Genomic DNA, 19349 nt, shown 5'->3' on the forward strand with positions numbered 1-19349 from the left:
AGTGAGTGGAATTGTTTTGGAAAGGGATCAGGAAAATGGATGGGCTCAGTTAGCCTCTTCTGGGCACTGGACGCTGACTTTTTCTCCCTTTCTTTTCTCCCCTCTTCCTTCCTTCTGGATTCTCCCATTCATACGTTGTGGGCAGGGAATGTGTCTGTTTACTGTTTTACTCTCCCATGTGCTTAGTACAGTGCTCTGCACACAGTAAGCGCTCAATAAATACGAGTGAATGAATGAGCTGGAACCCAGGGAAAAGGGAGAAACTGCTGGCTGGAACCGGGAGCTGACACCTCCAGTTGCTATAGCTCTCTCCACCAGTATTCCCTGGGCTCACCCTCCCAAGCAGCAGTCGGGGAAGCAGTGTGGCCAGATGGATAGACCACGGGCCTGGGAGTCTCAATCAGACAATCCAGTGGCAGAGCATGGTACTAAGCGCTTGGGAAAGTACAGTAAAACAGAGATGGTAGACATGAGCCCCACCCACAAAGAGGTTACAAACTACAGGGAAACAGGCATTACAATAGATTAGGGATAGGGGAAATAGTGGAGTATAAGAATATTTACATAAATTTTGAGGAGCTGGGGTAATTGTGCTTTTGTGCACCCATTTGTTCATTCAGGGCCAGCTTATACCTGGGCACAGGAATCCAGAGATCTTGGTACCAGACACTACCCAGTGGGGCATCCTGGAAATTACAAGCCTGGCACATTTTGCAAGGTCACCTCCTCCTTGCCCTGGGCCATGTCCCTTTCTTGATCTGCACACCCAGGGCGGTGACCCTGATAGTCATGCTGCAGTGCCCAGATGGATGTGTGGGTACTGGTTGCCCCTCCCCCAATCAATCGGTCAATGCCCTGGTTAAACACGGGCTCACCTTGCCTTTGCACTTTTGTGTCAGTATATTTCCCCAGCTCTTGGGAGAGGGGTGAAAATTTGACTCCCTGATACTATTTGCTGTTCCCGGGCATCAGGGGTAGTTAGGCTGTGCCAGCTAGAATGACTGAGAGGGCTAGAATGGCTGAGAGGGCTCCAGATTCAAGATGGAGGCGACAACGTGCCCCTGCGCAACACTTCCTCTCTGGAATGAACAGTTCTCTTCCAACTGCCTCATGGCTGGTCCCCAGATGAGTGAGTGATGCATGTGAGCAGGCCCAGTGCCAGGAGCTGGAGAGGTTTGGGTTGGCTGGCCCATCAGGGATTGCTTCACTCCCCACTGCCAGGCCACCCGAGCCTCTCCCCGCTGGATTTCAGCAAGTCTGGCGCCTCCGGACTAGGGCGTTTATCACCTTTGGAAACAAGTGCCGTCTAGTGGTCTGAGCCAGTGAGGGAGAAAGCTAAGAACCCACAGGGTTTCTTCTGGACTGGGCTGGTTTTGTCCTTCATCACCCTCCCCTTCTCCCCCTTCCTTGGCCCTCAAGGGATGGAGATGGGGTCGGGAGGATTTACTGGTTAACATTATCACAGTGCTAGGAGGAGGAGGAGAAGGAGAGCCCTTGTTCGGACCTATTTCTAATAGCTCCACACCACTCAAGTCCCCTGAAGGAAGAACCATCCCACACGGAGGCTAGGCAAGCAGCCTTCCCTCAGGCTTCTGATTCCTGGGTGGAGCGGAGGTGTGTGCAGGTCTCCTCCCGGGCCCTGGGTGTTCCCCAAGGTGTGGCCACGCATATGTCTTTCCTTGTGGTTGGGCTGAGGTTCTGTTGAGGTCAGAGCCGAGGTGGGGCAGAATACTAGAGCCAGCCAAGGTGGGGCAAAATAGTAGAGCCAGAGGGGCTTCCCGGCAGGCTCAATTTGGCCTGTAGAGACAGGATTGTGGATGGGGTCTTGGTGGGGGGGAGATGTGCGTGTGTATGTGTGTGTGTCTCTTTCTCTCTCTTTTTCTCTCTTTTCCTCTCTCTCTCTCTCAGAGCCAGACTCCTCCTCACCTCCTCCATCAGCCCAGACTCAGCACGTGTTATGTTTCAGCTCAGACGGAGCTGGAAGTTCTTGCTTTTCTTCCAAGAGCCCACCGTCTTTAACCGAGATCATTGGCTTCTTCTCTTCCATGTGAATGGACCCTCTTAGGCCTGATCTCCAGAAGGACCTGATATCAGTACCTCACTGTACTGTACCCTACAGCCAGTCCCTGGCAGAACCAGCGCCAAGGCCCGGGGCTCCTGATTGGCTAAGCCCACACTTTTCTCCCTGTTGTGCCCGAGTGCCGAGGCAGTTTTTCCTTTTAACCGTGCCACAGTCGGAGGGGAAAGTCCAGCTTATGCCAAGCGATGGGCAGCAGAGTCTCTGCAGTCACACGCTCGGCCTTGTTCACTGGGGAAGGCCGAGCCAGATGGGGGCTGTTGATACGTGGTGTCAGAGTGAAATAAAGGGCTTTTCCTGTTTTCCACTCGGAGCCAGGGGCCTGCTAGAGGGCTCTGGCAGCCAGGATCATTTTATTAAACAAGGAAGTTGCTCATGGGAGGAAGCTGGGCCCGGTGGCGGAGAGTGCAAGGGAAACGTGGAGGTCAGGAAGAAGTTGTGGGCTGGGGGAAAGAATCCACGTGGTGAAGGGAGAGGAAGAAGGCTGGTGGGGCAGGTGAACCAAACAAGCAGGGGCTCTCAGCACTTCCCACATCCCTAATGCTCTCATCTTGTTGGCCTGCAGGAAGCACGTGGTTGTCAAAAATCCGTGTCACAAATCAGCTACAGTAGTCATGGTTCTTTAGGCCCTAAGCAAGGCCATTATTGGTCTAACTGAGGATCCATCTAACTCGGGATTTTGTTTCTGGTAGTGGCAACTAGTTGCTCCCTGCCTCCGTGACAGTCATCTTAATGGTTAGCGATGTGCTGTCTAGCATCCCTCTGGTGACCGCTTATAGATTTCTTATCCATGAGTTTATCCAAATACTTCTTGAATCTGCTAATTCTTTTGCTCCTCTAATACCAATCCACTCAGTAGCCCTCAAGACCATCTCTCTCACCGTCAACCCCTTACTCACGCCCTCCCTCCTGCCTGGAATTCCTTCCCCCTATACATCATCACTCTCCCTATCTTCAAAGGACTTCTAAAATCATATCTCCTCCAGGAAGCCTTCCCTGATCAAGCTCTCATCACCTCCCCACCCCTGCATCATGTTTTCCTTCCCTAGTGTCTCACCCATGCTCTTACTCCCTAAACATTGAGGTATTTACCCAACCCTACTCACCCAACCCCCACAGAACTTATGTCATATGCTTACACTCAGTTGCTTCCCTGACCTGTAATTTATTTTGATGTCTGTCTCCCCCACTAGACTGCAAGCTCACTGAGGACAGGGATCATGTCTACCAGTAATGCCAAGCGCTTAATTCAGAGTTTTGCACAGAGTAAGCAGTCAGTACATAACAGGTCTCAGAGATTTTCTGTTCTATGGGAAAATGAGTACACCATCCTCCCTACCTCTTAGGGGGACCAGGCAGGAGAGGGTGGATGGATCATCATCGGTGGAATTTATTGAGCACTTACTTTGGGCAGAGTACTAAGCTCTTGGGAAAGTACAGTACAACGGAGCTGGCTCAGTACAAGCCATCACCCCTACTTCAGTAACTCAAGTGCAGATCTATCTATTGAAAAATGGTATTTATTAAGCACTTACTATCTGCAGAACACTGAACTAAGCGCTTGGGAAAGTAGACTATAACAGAGTTGGTAGATGTGATCGCTACCCTCAAGGAGCTTACTGTCTAAAGAACAAAGTCCGGACTCTGCCCCTTTGTAACCCAATTCCCCTTCTGATTCCAGTCCAAAATTCATGCTGCAAGAAGTCTGAGCGAGATCGCAATTGACCTGACGGAAACCGGAACGCTTAAGACTTCCAAGCTAGCCAACATGGGAAGCAAAGGAAAAATAATCAGCGGCAGCAGTGGGAGCCTTCTCTCCTCAGGTAGGTCCTCTGCTTTGGAAAGAATTATTCACCTCTGAAGAAAGTTATTTTGATGGAGAGAGTGTCCTTTGTCCGGTGGAGAATGAAACCGCTTTGGAGGGCCTTGTGGGACCACTGAATAGCCTGTGTCTTTTAAAATAGTAGTGTCCACCTGTCCATGATGTAGCTGCTTCTGGGACCTGTGGCTTTTTCTTAGGCAGCGCGAGGGACTGAAAGATAGACTTTCTGAACCAGCCTTGCCACTGTTCAGGAACCAGCTGCTTTGTCCATAGGAATAGTAATCCCACAGAAATAATAATAGATTTTTATTGTAATGTTATAATAATAGATCCAGAGGTCTGCCAGATTCTGAAGGGTGGCAAGGGGCTATTAGGAAAAGTTCTGCTTTAGATCAAAATCATCATTATCCTAAAGACTGGTCTGAGGAAATGCAGACTGGCCCACGTTCTTGTCACGGAATTCTCCAAGAGCCAGGAATCATTGCCAGGAAGCAGATATGGGTGAGGACAATGGGTTTCGGTCTTCTGGCTGTTAATGCTGGGAGTGGAGGGGAGTGAGAATGGCTCACCCTGTTATCCCCATGGCCCCTTGTCCTGTACCTTGAGCTCACCTGTCTTGGCTGTCCTCAGGGGGAGAAATGATCAGCCATGGGCTGCCCCAGAGATGCCAGCAGTGGATTGAACATGACAGCAACAAAAGCCAGAAATATCCAATTCCTGTGAACTGTGTCCAGGCTGCTTATATGAAATCTACCCCAGCACCTAGTACAGTGCTTAGCACATAGTAAGGGCTTAACACATACTATTATTATTATTATTTTTTGGCTCTGTTGTGCCTGATCTCACTGCTCAACCTGCCTCAGCACCTCTCTTCCCCTCCCTACTAAGTTAAAACAAAACAAACATGGTGAAGAGGAGTTAGAGGGGCAAGTAAAGTGCCTAGAGCAGAAGCAGAGACTATGGAAAACCTAGGGCAGTTGGACCTGTTGGAGGCCTGAACAAGTCCTGTCCAGCCTGCACACACTGCAGCCAAAGGCGCCGCAGAAAATCCTCTGGTAGGGTGGACTGGAGGGCGGCAGCTAGAAACCAAACCTGGAATCTCCCTGGAGGTACCAGACTGCACGCTTGTGAGGAAATAGCTTCCAATCTGGCAGATCTTATCGCTGCTGGGGACAGGGAGGGTGTGGGTGGAACTGATTCCTGGTGGTCAGTATCAGCAGCCTGCTGCCTCCTGGCCCCCAGGAAGAGTGACTAGTGGAGCGGAAGAGTGACTAGTGGAACAGAAGAGTGACCCCAGCCCCAGGAAAGCTGTTCCCCATCCCTTCCTCCCTTAGGGACATGGTCCAGGCCCAAGGCTTTAGTAGCTTCTACTGTTAATGTGCCATTCTTTTTTGTTGGGTTTTTTTTTAATGGTATTTGTTAAGCGCTTTTTCTTCCAGATACTGTCCTGAGCACCGGGGTAGATGCGAGCCAATCAGAACCAGTGTGGCTTAGTGGATAGAGTATGGGAGTCAGAAGGACCTGAGTTCTAATGCTAGCTCCCCCACTTGTCCATTGTGTGACCTTGGACAAGTCAGTTCGCTTCTCTTTGCCTCAGTCACCTCATCTGTAAATGGGGATTAAGACTGTGAGCTCCATGTGGGACATAGACTCTGTCCAATCTGATGGGCTTGTATCTACCCCAGTTCTCAGTACAGAGCCTGGTGTATATAGTAAGCACTTAACAAATACCACAAAAAAAAATCAGGTTGGACACAGCCCATGTCCCACATGGGGCTTAGAGTCTTAATCTTCATTTCACAGATGAGGAAACTGAGGCACAGAGAAGCTAACTGACTTGTCCAAGGTCACACAGCAGGCAAGTGACTGAGCCGGGATTGAAACTCAAGTCTCCTCCACTAAGCCATGCTACTTCCCAGTGGGAAACATGACTAGTAGGGATGAGAGAGTGGGAGTGGCTTCATGCAAACCACTAGCCCTAGAATTGGTTCTTCCTCAGAGGCTCTCAGACCCGAAGTCATAGACCCGAGGCTCATCTGCCATTCTCCATTAGCCCCACCAAATCTCCAAGGCTTTTCCCAGTCCCTGGGATTCCCTTAACTAATCTGCCCCCAACCCGCCTAGAAATCTTATTCACTTTTATTAAGCTCCCCAAAATAGTAGTAGTAGTAATAGTATTTATTAAATGCTTACTGTGTGCAGAGCACTGTTTTAAGTACTGGAAAGTTTATACAGGTGAGAGTAGGACACGGACCTTGCCCCTTGAGTGACTCACAGTCTGTGAATATAATGTCGGGGGAAAAAAATGGACACAGACACATCCCGATCAATGAAGCATCAAAACAGTATACGAGACAAGTCCCCAGTTCACAGTATGTGTTCAGAAAGTTGTGAGCTACTAAAGTAAGCCTACAGAGCTATAGTAATACCCACCCTGATGTAACCCTTTGAGTTCTAGATGTCACCACCCACAGCTTTTCTTTTTTGATGGTATTTGTTAAGTGTTTACTTTGCGCCAGGCACTGTACTAAGTGCTGGATTAGATACAAGATAATCAGGATAGACCCAGACCATGTCCCACATAGGGCTTACAGTCTTAATCCCCATTTTACAAATGAGGTAATTGAGGCACAGAGAAGTGAAGTGAGTAACCCAAGATCACCCAGCAGACAAGTGGCAGAGCTGGGACTAGAACCCCGGTCCTTCTGACTCCCAGACCCATGCTCTGTACACTAGGCCCTGCTGCATCTTCCACTTCATCTGAACAGCATCATTTGTGCTCCTCTTTAAATCCCCTAGACATCAGAAGGCAGAAGGAGATCTCTGTCACCCAAGGCCCAGGAAGCAGCTCATCCACCAACACTTAAGGACTTCTGGCGGGGCCGATAGGACAGGGGTGGGGAGTGGGTGAAGGGCAGATAAGCGGGCAGCTGCTCCCTGACGAGCCAAAGTGGGACTGCTCCAAGCCTAGTGGGACGGGAACCGAGGCCCAACCTCAGACAATGGAGCATGTGTCCGGACTGCTGCGAAACCACAATAGTGGGCGGGGAACGCTTCTTGAGAAAGTCTTCAGCTCCAGGCAAACCAAATCAAGGAGGCAGAGTCAAAGCGGGGCCAGGTGGTGTGCCTGGCAGATGTAAGCTGGGCAAGGCTGCTTACATGTGCACTGTGTGGAGGGAAGGAAGTGTGAGTGATGCGCGGACAGACTTGCTGTCGGCACTGTCCCCTTTGAATCGTCGTCATCATCGGGGCTTATTGAGCACCCAAGGGTGTAGCTCACTGAAATAGGTGTTTTAGGAATATGCAGGAAAGAAAGGATAGAAGTCCCACAGGTGACACAGACTGGAGCTACTCAGTGGGCACAGATGTGAAAACATAGAGGAAGAAAGGTGATAACAGGAAGTAAGCAAAAATGAATTACTAGAATCAACTGATGTATATATATATATTATACATAATATTTATATTTGTTCTTCATATATGAAGAAGGCACCACTGATGGTGGAGTTAACCCGTGAGTGCGGGGGTGACTAGAAAGGCCAATGAGGGAGCCATAATCGTGGCCACGTCGGATACACAAGAAGGTTGTTCCCTGGTGTGTTGTGGTGCTTATGTTTGCACTACCTGGTGCTGTTTTCTCTTTTGTCCCCATGTCTCTCATTCATTAAGAAGATTTTGCTCTCTTCTTGATGGCAGTGTGCCCCGCTGGTCTGTCCTTAGCAGTTGGACGCCCAGTTATCAGCTGGATGCAGCACATATAAATGCTAAGAAGCTCTAATAGGATTACCTGAGTGGGGAAGTAGAGATTAACCAGGGAATGCCTCATGGAGGAGGTGTTTAGGAGGCTTCGAAAGTGGCGAAGGGTGTGTTTTGGCAGATTTGAGGGGAACGGGAGTTCCAGGAAGGAGAAAGTGTGTGAGCAACAGTTTGGAGGCAGGAGTGTCGAGAGACACACGGAGCAGGAAGTTGGTTTTGAAGGAGTGCAGGGTGTGAGGTGGGTTGCATGTGGAGAGGAGAGTAGAAAGTATGGAGGAAAGAGGACTTTCATTGTACCTCCCTAGTACTCAGTACAGAGCAGTGGACTCAGTAAGTGCTCAGACACCTTCACTGCAGCTGGTGGATTTTAATCTGGAAGGTTCTGAGTTTCCATTTGATATGCAGTAACCACTAGAGAGCTCTGAGTGTGAAGGGCAAGGATAGAGGCATGCAGGAGAGAGTGCTGAATATAAAGCAATCACTTTTTGCAGCTCTACAGATGAAGGTGAATTCAGAGTTATCATAGCACCAGGGAGGTGGGAGATCCTTTTCATTAGAGGCAAAAGGTGGTCTTTCTCCTCTGCACAATACTTTGCTTCCAGCAAAGAACCAGAATACGATATAAATAACAAAACCTCAAAATGTACTCATCCTGAACACCAAGTACTGGATTTCCCTTTGTGGCCAAACACCCACTGCCTTTTATTCCCTTGTGAGTCCCTCAAGAGGCGGGGACAATCCAGCATTTGTTCTGAGCATTGTTCACGGGACCTGCAGTCCTTGTATAATCTCAGGGTTGGGTTTAGTTTGGACGTGGGAGGGAGGAAGGTTTTTCTTTCAACCCGCTTAAAGAAAACGCCGTAAAGTGGCCAAGGAATACCCAGTTTTCTGACAAGGTTTATTTGAGCATTACTTTAGCAGCACGTTTGCAATTCATTTGGCTCCATCTCTCTTCTTAACGGAATGCAGTATCATGGCTTCTCCTCAGCTCACAATAGCGGGGCATCTTGTCACTACTGGGTGGCTCCCCTGAGGTCTGAAGATCTTCTGGACCTCTGATTCTTATGCTTCTAACTCACTAGGGTCTTAGGCACATCCCTGCGTCCCTCTAGTAATAATAATTGTAGTATTTAAGAACTTACCATGTGTACTGTGTATTGTACTAGAGTCTGGGGAAGATACAAATTAATTAGGTTAGGCACAGTCCCTGTTCCACATGGGGCTCACAGTTTAAGTAGGAGGGAGAACAGCTATCCCCATTTTACAGATGAAGTCTGAGGGGACAGAAAAGTCAAGTGTTCCCCAAATTCACACAAGCCGAGCAAGTGGTGAAGCCAGGATTAGACCCCAGGTCCATTTACTTCCAGGCCTGTAGTCTTTCAGTAGCCATGGTTCTTCTTCTTCTGCCTGAGCAGTGCTTGACAGCTACTTTCATTTCCAGTGGAAATAACTCCCTTGGATGCCTGACTACTTGTTTTGTTTTGCTATCTGTCTCCCCCTTTTAGACTGTGAGCCCATTGTTGGGAAGGGATTGTCACTAATCTGTTGCTGAATTGTACATTCCAAGTGCTTAGTCCAGTGGCTCTGCACACAGTAAGCGCTTAATAAATACAATTGAATGAATGAATGAATGAATGAAAGGTCTGTGGTCCAAAGTCAGTTTCACCACTTGTCTGAAAAGTCACTGAGCAGAAAATACACTGTGGATGGTAAGCTCTTTGAGGGCAGGGTAGTGCTTTTTATCTCGTGGTTATTCACCCAGGCATTTCCGGACAGTGCCGCAAACACCAATAGGTGTTCTGTCGATATCGCTTGACCGACTGTGGGTAGGAATGGTTTATTTGGTCTTCATTGTGATGTGAAATCTCCCCAAGATGGGGGGGCTGTCTGGGCAGCAGCCAGGCATCTTATGAGAGGCTGCCAGAAGGATATGGTGGGGAGATCTTGGGGGTAAGAAGGGATTGAGCCGCCTTCATGTCTGGGCACTATTGAAAACAGCATAAAACTGGCAACGCTGGCTGAGATTTATTACTTCACTGTTTGCACATTCACATTCTCCTAACATTAGCATTTCCTCCTATTGTTGGAAGGTTTATTAATTAACCATTTTGACAATGAGGGCGGTAGTTGTTTCATCTCTCTCCGAAGAGAGAGATGACCTGATAGGCACCCTGCCAATTCTGAAAGCTATAAAATATATTCAGCAGAGTGGATGACATTATAATAAACCGCCAGATCTTTTCTTAAGCATCATGTTAACTCTCCCTCCTCTCTTCCTCCTCCTCTTCCTCCAACACTTTGTACACACTTTGAACCTGCTAGGTTCTCCTGGTTTCATACTCCAACCATTTTCAGCTCCATCTCTTGTCTTCCCTCAATCTACAAACAAAAAGTACAAGTTATTCAGGAAGGATCAGACTCCCTCCAGGGTAAGTAGTAATAATAATAGCATTTATTGAGCACTGGCATGGTGCAAGCACACTGTACTAGCCACGTAAGTAGTACTGAAAAACAAAGTAACATGTTCCCTCCCAACAAGGAACAGAGGAGACAACATAAACCCGATTTACAGCTGGAGTGGTCTGAAAAATATAATTGGGCACAAAACAGGGAAAGATAGATTACGAGCCCCTGGTAGAACAGGAAATGTGTCCAAAGTCCTAATTTTTGTACCTACGCCCACACTCGGCAAATAGTGAACCCTTACTGCCGAAATTATGATAATTTTCGCAGTCATGGGGGTCACATTTCCTGAACTTCTGCCAGGGCTGGTAACCTGACATACCCCTTCCTTCACAGTTCCTTTAGCCAGTCCTTCCCACATGGTGTTTGGACTAGTGAATTTCCACCCGAAAGGAGCATCCATTTCCTCTCCGTAAATGTTTTCTCTTCAGGCTTGCCTGAAGCTGGTCCTGGATTTGGGCCAAAACTTTTACTCCCCAGTTCCTGGAGCTCTCCCGGAAATACAAGTCTGTGCTTTCAGTAACAGCCCGACTGGCAGTGTGCCACTTCTTCCTAGCCTCTGAGGAAGCAGATTTTCTTCTTCCTTCTCTGGCCCTAGTGGAAAACATCTCTTGTGTGTGTTGGAACGGCTCTGAGCCGCCAGGTTGGGCCAAACATAGGCAGGTGAGCAGAAAGGACTGGAGAGTGGTCAGGCGCTCTGCCAGGATGTAGGTTTGTATCCGGTGCTGAGTAAGGTGGGTACTTTGGAAAGATTGAGCAGAGTCTCAGGTCCCTCTCCCTGAGGATTTCCTTTAATGTGCTCAGTGATGGGTTGTTGTTTGTGCTCGCCGGTGTCCCCGTGGCTTCCGGTGGTCTGGTGAATCAGCCCGCCTGGAGCCGTGAAGGACAGTGTGGTCAGCCCTGGGCCAAGGTCCAGCCGGAGAGTCTCTCCTCTCTCTCTCCTTGTCCGTCTCCCTCCTATGTCTCCTCCACACCCCAGGATCTCTGGAGAGGGTTTGTGAGGGCTCTGATTGGCTTGACAGGATGGTGATTCTTTCCTTTTTTTTTATGGTATTTGATAAGGATTTACTAGTGCCAGGCACCGTCTATGTGCTGGGCTAGATAGAAGGTAAGTTGGACAGAGTCCCTGTCCCAAATGGCGTTCGCAATCTAATCCCCATTTTAACCAGATGAGGTAAGTGAGGCCCAGAAAAATGAAGTGAATTGCCCAAGGTCACAACAGCGGACAAAGTGTTGGAAGCCGGGATTAGAACCCAAGTCCTCCTTTCCTGAGATTGCCTCTGGAGTAGCGCCGGGTACACAACAAGAACCTAGTGTCTCCAGATGATGGTCATTCACTGAGTGACTTCAAACCAGGCATATCATTTCTCCCTGCTTCAGTTTGCCCCTCTGTCCTCACTTTCTGCCCCTCCTTACCTTTCAGGGGTGTTGGGAGGTAGAGATAGCATATTAAGTCCTTTGAATTTCTCAGGGGGGAAACGGTGTCCATGAACAACTGCCAGATTATCCATCAATGGTATTTATTGAGCGCTTACTATGTGCAGACCATATACTAAGAGCTTGGGCGAGTACAGTGAAACAGAATTAAGAGACAAGTTCCCTGCCCGTAATGATTATCCATGCCCACCCCTTTTTTCATGGTATTTTTATGCATGCCTACTACATGCAAACAACCGTATCAAGTGCTGGGATAGATTACAAGATAATCAGATCAGACACAGCCCCTGTCCCACGTGGGGCTCAGAGTCTAAGAGGGAGGTGAGAACAGGAATTTATTCCTCATTTTACAGATGAGGAATCTGAGGCAAAGAGAAGTTAAGTGACTTGCCCCAATTCACACAGCAGGCAAGTGGCAGAGCCAGAAATAGAACCCAGGTTCCCTGACTCTCAGGCCTATGCTCTTATCATTAGGCCACGCTTCTTCTTCTGCTTGAGAAATCCACTAGATTGTAAGCTCTTATGGGGCAGGGTTGGTATCCACAAACTCTATTGTACTCTTCCAAGCACTTGTATCATAAACCTTCCAGTTGCCCAACTACTGACTATCTTGCTGCTCATTAGTACCTCAGCCTGAGGGAGGAGGAGGAGGAGGAGACAGAGGGGATGTGATTAAAGGTTCACCAAATCAGGAAGAAGCTGGATGGGGCCAACATGGAATTGTTATTCCCTATTTCCCACAGTTCCCAGGATGGGGGCCATGCATTGAAGCCCGGAGGATGGTAGGTTCTAAACCAAACAAAAGGAAATATTTCTTCTCCTGTGGGTGGTAAACATATGGAGTCCATTACCACAGGAAGTTGGAAAGATTCACAGGCAAGTAGTCTCTAAATGGGCTATTTGAGGGAAAGTTAAGGATGTATAAGGAAAAGTTGGGATGTTGAAAGCTATTCTGTAAGCAGCTTGAGTCAGGGATCCTGTCTATTATATTCCCTGTTGTACTCTCCCAAGCATCTAGTACATTGCCTGCACAGAGTAGGTGCTCAATAACATTGATTACACAGCTAAGTTGTAGGGTGGACGCTTGCCACTGTCACAGAATCCTGAGTTAAGTGAGCCATTTGTCTGACCCAGTGGTGATCTTTTTCATGGCCTTGGTAGCTCAAAATAAACCAGTGGACTACATGTAAGCAAGCAGCCCTCATAAAAAGCAAGTAAAACTAACAGCTCTTTTGAGATTGAGTGATTATCTGTGGATTTCATTATCCATGCTGAAACGCTCCCCAAAAGAACCCGGTTCTGGAGGCCAGAGGACCTAAGTTCTAATTCCAGCTCTACCACTTATCTTCTCTGTGATTTAGGGCATGTCACTTAACTTCTCCGTGCCTCAGTTCCCTCATCTGCAAAATGGGGATTCAATACCTGTTTTCCCTCCTACTTAGACTGTGAGCCCCTTGTGCGACCTGATTATCTTGTTTCTATCTTAGAGAAGCAGCGGGGCTCAGTGGAAAGTGCACGGGCTTGGGAGTCAGAGGTCATGGGTTCAAATCCCAGCTCTGCCACTTGTCAGCTGTGTGACTGTGGGCAAGTCACTTAACTTCTCTGTGCCTCAGTTCTCTCATCTGTAAAATGGGGATTAAGACTGTGAGCGTCATGTGGGACAACCTGATTACCCTGTATCTACCCCAGCGCTTAGAACAGTGCTCTGCACATAATAAGTGCTTAACAAATACCAACATTATCATTATTATTATTACAGCACTTGAAACATAGTAAGCGCTTAACAAATATTGCAGTTTTTATTATTAACTCTGATGATCAGGAATTAACAATCCTCAAATTCAAGACTTTACTGGGACGTGGTCAGTTATTCACTTAGTGACTCCAGATCAGACATACCATCTCTCTCTGCCTCAGTTTTCCCCTCATCCTCACTTCCTGCCCCTCCTTAACTTTCCAGAGACTTCCGGAGGTGAAGGGATTGTCTGTCTCCACTCCAGCCCATACTTCCCTCTGCTGTCCGAATAATTTTTCTACAAAAACATTCAGTCCCTGTTTCCCCCCTCCTCAGGAACCTCCAGGGTTGCCCATCCACCTCCACATCAAACAGAAACTCCTTATCATCAGCTTTAAAGCACTCAATCACTTTACCCCCTCCTACCTCACCTAGCTACTCTGCTACAATGCAGCCCACAAAGTTCGCTCCTCTGGTGCCAACCTTCTCACTGTACCTCGATCTCATCTATCTCAATGCCGACCTTAGCCCATGTCCTGCCTCTGGCCTGGAATGCCCTCCCTTTTCATAACCGACAGACAATTACTCTCCTCACCTTCAAAACCTTATTGAAGGCACATCTCCTCCAAGAGGCCTTCCCTGATTTAGCCCTCATTTCCTCTTTTCCCACTCACTTCTCCATTACCCTGGCTTGTTCCCTTTATTCACCTCCCTTTCCTCAGCCCCACAGCACTTAAGAACATATCCATATTTCATTATCATAATGTCTGTGTCCTCTTCTAGATTGTAAACTCGTGGGCAGGGAATGTGTCTGTTGTGTTGTACTGTCCCAAGCACTTAATACAGTGTTCTGCACACAGTAAGAGCTCACTGAATATGATTGACTCATGTGGACAAGCCATCTGGGCCAACAAAAGGTCATTAGGATCCTGTGATGACCTAAATACTTCAGTCATTCAGTCAACTGTGTTTACTGAGTGTTTTTGCTGTACTTAGCTCTTGGGAGAGTACAGTGTCACTGATTTGATAGACGCATTCCCCCTCCACAGTGAGTTTACAGTCTAGAAGACAAACTTAAAGACTTCAGAGACACTAATGCCACCCAGAGGCAATGAGCCTGCCAGTTGTTCAGTGCTGTGACAGATGGTATCTGTGCTAAGTGCTTGAGAGAGTTGGTGGACCTGATCCCTGCCCTTTAGGGATTTTCAGTCTAGCCAGGGTGACAGACATTGAAATAAATTATAGACATTGAAATAATCAATATATTAAATTATAGAATAAATTAAATAAATTACTGTAATATACACTACTTAGAATATATGGAAATCAAATTGGAGGCAGTCAGGAGAGGTAAAAGCAGGATAAGAAGAAGAAAACTGCATAAATGCAAAATGGACTGGATTTGTACAAGCAATCTGTCAATAATGCTGCGTGTTTCTTGCATGCAGAGCACGGCACTAAACATTTGGGCCAGCACAATAGAGTAAGCAAACATGATTGCTGTCCTTGAGTTGACAACCTAGTGGGAGAGGCAGAAACAAAAATCATTCCCAGAAAGAAAAAGGAAAGTGGATCATTAGGTGAGTGCTTAGATAATAAGGAATGTATGACTATAAGCTGGGAGGATTTAAGTGTGTGGTGCTGCAAAGTGCTGGGATTAAACTAGGGGAGTAGAGAAATCAATCAATAAATCATATTTATTGAGCACTTAATCTGCGTAGAGCACTAAGCAGCCTGGGAAATGTAACAGAGTTAGCAGACATGACCCCTGCCCACAACAAGCTTACAGTCTAGAGGATTAATAATAGGACTGCTTGAGAGCCTGTTGTCTGCAAATGTGGGAGATTGGAAGAGAGGCAGCATGACCTAGTGGAAAGAGCACGGGCCTGGGAATCAGAGGATCTAGGTTCTAATGTTGACTCCGCACTTGTCTGCTGCGTGACCTTTGGCAAGTCACTCCATTTTTCTGTGCCTCAGTTACCTCACCTGTAAAATGGAGATTAAGTCCTCCTCTCTCTGACTCTAAGCCCCATGTGGGGCAGGGAGGATGTCCAACCTGATTACTTTGTATCTACCCAATGCTTAGTACAGTCCCTGGTGCATAGGAAGCACTTAAATATTATGAGAGAGAGACAGCGAGAGAGAAAGAATAGAAAATAATCTTCATTCATTCAGTAGTATTAACTGAGAGCCTATTGGGTGTAGAGCACTCTACTAGGCATTTGAGAGAGTAAATACAGTCAAAGCTAAAGACACATCCCTGACCTCGAGAATATAATGATCTTAGTGCACAGTTTGTGGAAGCAATGTAGTTCTGTCAGTAAAAAAGTGAATATGATACTGCACATGACCTGTCTGAACCAGTATACTCCGGCTTGTGGAGGTCTCAAAGGACAGCAACAAAAAATGATTAAAGATTTGGGGAATAGGCCATATGTGGAAAGGTACAAGAATTGGAACTGTTTAGCCCAGAGAAGAAAAGCTGAAGGAGGATTTAATCGCAGTCTTCAAGAATACAAAAGGGCTATTGTGACTAAGTGTCTGTTCGAACCTCTTGAGGACAAGGAGAGAAAGGAAGAGCTGTTTCAGCAGCAAGAGGGATTGAGGTTTGAACAGCTGGACAGCCAGAAGAACTTTCTGTTCCTAACGGCTGTGAGACAAGGGAATATGTTGCCAAGGAAAATGGCCATCTTCTTGCCCAGAGACGTTTGAGAAAAGACTACCACACAGCTCCTGGCTGAGTTGTGAGCTCGACCCGGCCGAAAGGAGGTTGGGGTGTGTAGTAGGCAAGATGGTGTCACGAGGCCTGGGCCCTTAGCTGCTCCGGTTCTCTTCTTGCCAAAGTGGGGAAATATAGATCATTTACTCCAACTGCCCTGACTGAGGTACAAAGCAATTATTAATCTGGGCAGATGGTTCAGGCCCTGGTTGGAAAGGCCAGGAGCTAAGTTCTCATTCTTTCCTACCATCACCATTTTGGGAAACCCTTTCCAAGGCAGCAGGCATGTCCTAGTGGGGGGAGCGTGGGCCTGGGAGTGAGGGGACCTGGGTTCTAATATGATCTTTACCACTTTTTTTAAAGGTATTTGTGAATTGCTGACTGTGTGCCAGGCATTGCACTGAGTAGATATAAGCTAATCAGTTGGACACAGTCCATGTACCACATGGAGCTCATAGTCTTTGTCCCCATTTTACAGATAATGTAACTGAGGCACAGAGAAGTTGTCACTTGCCCAAGGCCACACAGTTGACGAGTGGCGGAGCTAGGATTAGAACCCAGGTCCTTCTGGATTCCGGGCCTCTGCTGTATCTACTAGGCAGTGCTTCTTCTCCACACAACTTGCCTGCCTATGTGACCCGGAGCAAGTCACTTAACTCTCTGGGCTCAGGTTCCTCATCTGTAAAATGGAAGTTGAAAGTACTTTGTTCTCCCTCTAATTAGACTGTGAGCCCCATGAGGACAGGGACTGGTGTGTTGACCTAATTGTATCGATCCACAACCCATTAGAACAGTGCTTGACACCGAAGTAAGGCACTTCAGCAATATGGTAGTAGAACAACTATAAAAAAAAAAGTGAGGAATCAATCTTTTCCTGTGTCTAAGCCCTAATCCTGCCCACTGCAATTTCAGACTTATCCTCTGGTTTGATTCTAACTAAACTTTGAACCCTGATCCCAATCCAGCCATAAGAAACCTTCTTAGGAGGCACCTGTAACTTCATGGTCCAAATGGATCTCAGTAAGGTTGAAATTAGTTGGAGAGGCTCTCGAAGCTAATTTGTGTGAGGAGGCTTTCTGCCGTTCTGATGAGCCGGGCCAGTCAGGAAGGCTGAGGATTCTCTCTGTATAAGGAGAACCCCGGAGCGCCTGCTTCATTGCGGTTCCCTCAATCTCTTGACGGGGGAGATTGGGAGGACGGGGAATCCCTGAGTCCAAAATCCGGGCTCGGATTTAATCGGTAGTATTCCAGATGTGTGCTTGGCCAGCAGCTGTCGCCTGTTTCATTGCTAGGTTCCCAGGAGGTCCGATACCTCTCAATCTGCCAAGAAAGACATGCTGGCTGCGCTGAGATCCCGGCAGGAAGCCCTGGAGGAGACGCTACGCCAGCGCTTGGAGGAGCTGAAGAAACTTTGTCTCCGAGAAGCGGTAGGCGTTTGGCATTCTATGGTCCCGGAGAATGCTGTCGGGTGTGACCTCACGCTTTCAGAGAAAGGAAAGAGGGGAGGAGGAGTGGAAGGTCATGGTGGGGGGAGTTGGAGCTAGAATGACTCTGTCAGACCTTCTTGCTCTGCCTAATCCCTTCAGAGGCACTAATGCCATCCGGGCATTCAAGCCTGCAGCTGTCCAGGACTGCTGATCTCTCCACTGGGTAGTTCTTCCTCAGAGTAGGTTGGGCTTCAGTTGGCTACTGGATGTACTCATTTGAGGGCAAGCTACCAGCAGCCTCTTCCATTGCAAGTCATTTGCACATCAATTTCCCAGCATCCTCTGCCCCTTTGTCTTGTCTATCTCTGCCAGGGTGGTTTCTAGACAGCCTCGAGATTGTCAGACCAATAAGTAATATTTAGTGAATGTCTGCCATGTGCCTAACACTGGACTACTAATCGTTTGGCAAGTACTATAGTTAGATGACCCAGTCCTGCTTTTAAGGAACTTTACAGTCTAGCAGAAGAGACAGATGCTGTAATAAATTACAGCTGCGGTGAGTAAATCAGATAGGTAAATAAGGCCCCATCATTTGTAGGAATTGAAGCGCTTAGATAGCTAGGGGTATCCTGAGGTGGCCACAGGGTTTCAGGGATTCAGGGACATTAGGTTGCAGAGGCTAACCTAGGCCTGGGTCTCCCAAGGTCTTCTCTGAGCAGACAAGAATCTTGGTCAGAGCCCCCTCTACCGTCCAGCTGGGCCTGGGTTAGCCCCTGCAGCTAATGTCCTGGATCCCTGAATCCTGTAACACTCAGGGTCTCGTCCGCTCAGAGAAGACCTTGGGAGACCCGGAGCCAGAGCAGGTTGTCCTTCGCTGGCCTGCGGTGCCCCCAAAGGATTCTGGGACTCCTCAGGGCCTGCAACGTGGAGCTGGAGGCATGTGCTCAGGCACCATAAAGCCCACACTCAGGCTTCATCCCATTGGCCCGACCCTCTCTCTGCAGCCATTTTGAAGTATTTCTGGAGGCTGAGCTATGAGTGTGTAAGCTTGTTGTGGACAGGGAATGTGAATGTGTCTGTTTATTATTATATTGTACTTTCTCAAGCTCTTAGTACAGTGCTCTGCACACAGTAAGCACTCGATAAATACGATTGATTGAACGAATGAATGAATTTGTGTGTGCGTCTGCCCAGCTTCCTCTGTTGCAGTGGTGGGAGAGTGGGACCTGCTGGGTGGCTCCAAGAGCCCTTTGGGTAAAGAAATTGTCAGAACCAGGAAAGCACAAAGAGCATCCCAGACTTGTTCCCTGGAGCCTCCCTCCCCAGCCCCAAACTGCAAGGAGCTTCAGGGTGGGATCACATCATGATTCTCTCCGTTTGGTTTAATTACCGTCTGGGTTGATTTAAGCCGGAAGCGGGGCAGAGCAGACCCATAGCCACCCACTGGAAAGCCCACACCCCAGCCAGGAGAGGCTGCTCAGAGCCCCGGGAGACATTACTCCCAAGTCTCAGAACGTGTCTGCTGCTGGAAGTGTTCATTAGGGCAGCCTTCATCATCGGGGTCTTGGGGTCTGTTTTCAATCACTAGAATTCCTGGCTTTGTTTTTAATTAAAAAAAAAATTACTGAACCCAGCCGGAAATCCCACAAGTTGTCTGCTCTGACCTTCCATCTCTGTTGCCCGCTTCCCCGGGTCCTTGTCATTTATTTCAATGCTAGAAACTACAATGGTGCGGAAGATGGGGCAGCCGTGGCTGAAGGCGCTCCGAGCCCTATCAATAGAGATGGGCAAAAAAAAAAAATCTCTGTTTCTCTCGCAGGCTTCTTGGGTTTTGCCATATAATGTATGTAACTTTTTCTCCGTTTGGGATATCGGGAACGGCTGCGATTTCCTGTGGGAGAATGGGAGAGTTC

The 19349-nt window shown here is 47.9% G+C and overlaps 1 protein-coding gene across 2 annotated transcripts in view; it reads left to right on the top strand.

Moving 5' to 3' along the window:
- FRMD4A (FERM domain containing 4A) overlaps positions 1-19349 on the top strand; it is a 250340-nt gene that overhangs the window by 215952 nt on the left and 15039 nt on the right. For both annotated transcript variants that reach the window (XM_039913901.1, XM_029077375.2), the window contains exons 14-16: positions 3759-3904; positions 5473-5475; positions 17310-17436. In XM_039913901.1, coding sequence (XP_039769835.1) covers positions 3759-3904; positions 5473-5475; positions 17310-17436 — 276 coding nt within the window. The remainder of the gene's footprint in view (positions 1-3758; positions 3905-5472; positions 5476-17309; positions 17437-19349) is intronic.

Source organism: Ornithorhynchus anatinus, chromosome 13 (genome assembly GCF_004115215.2).
Source record: "Ornithorhynchus anatinus isolate Pmale09 chromosome 13, mOrnAna1.pri.v4, whole genome shotgun sequence".
Taxonomy (NCBI): Eukaryota; Metazoa; Chordata; class Mammalia; order Monotremata; family Ornithorhynchidae; genus Ornithorhynchus; species Ornithorhynchus anatinus.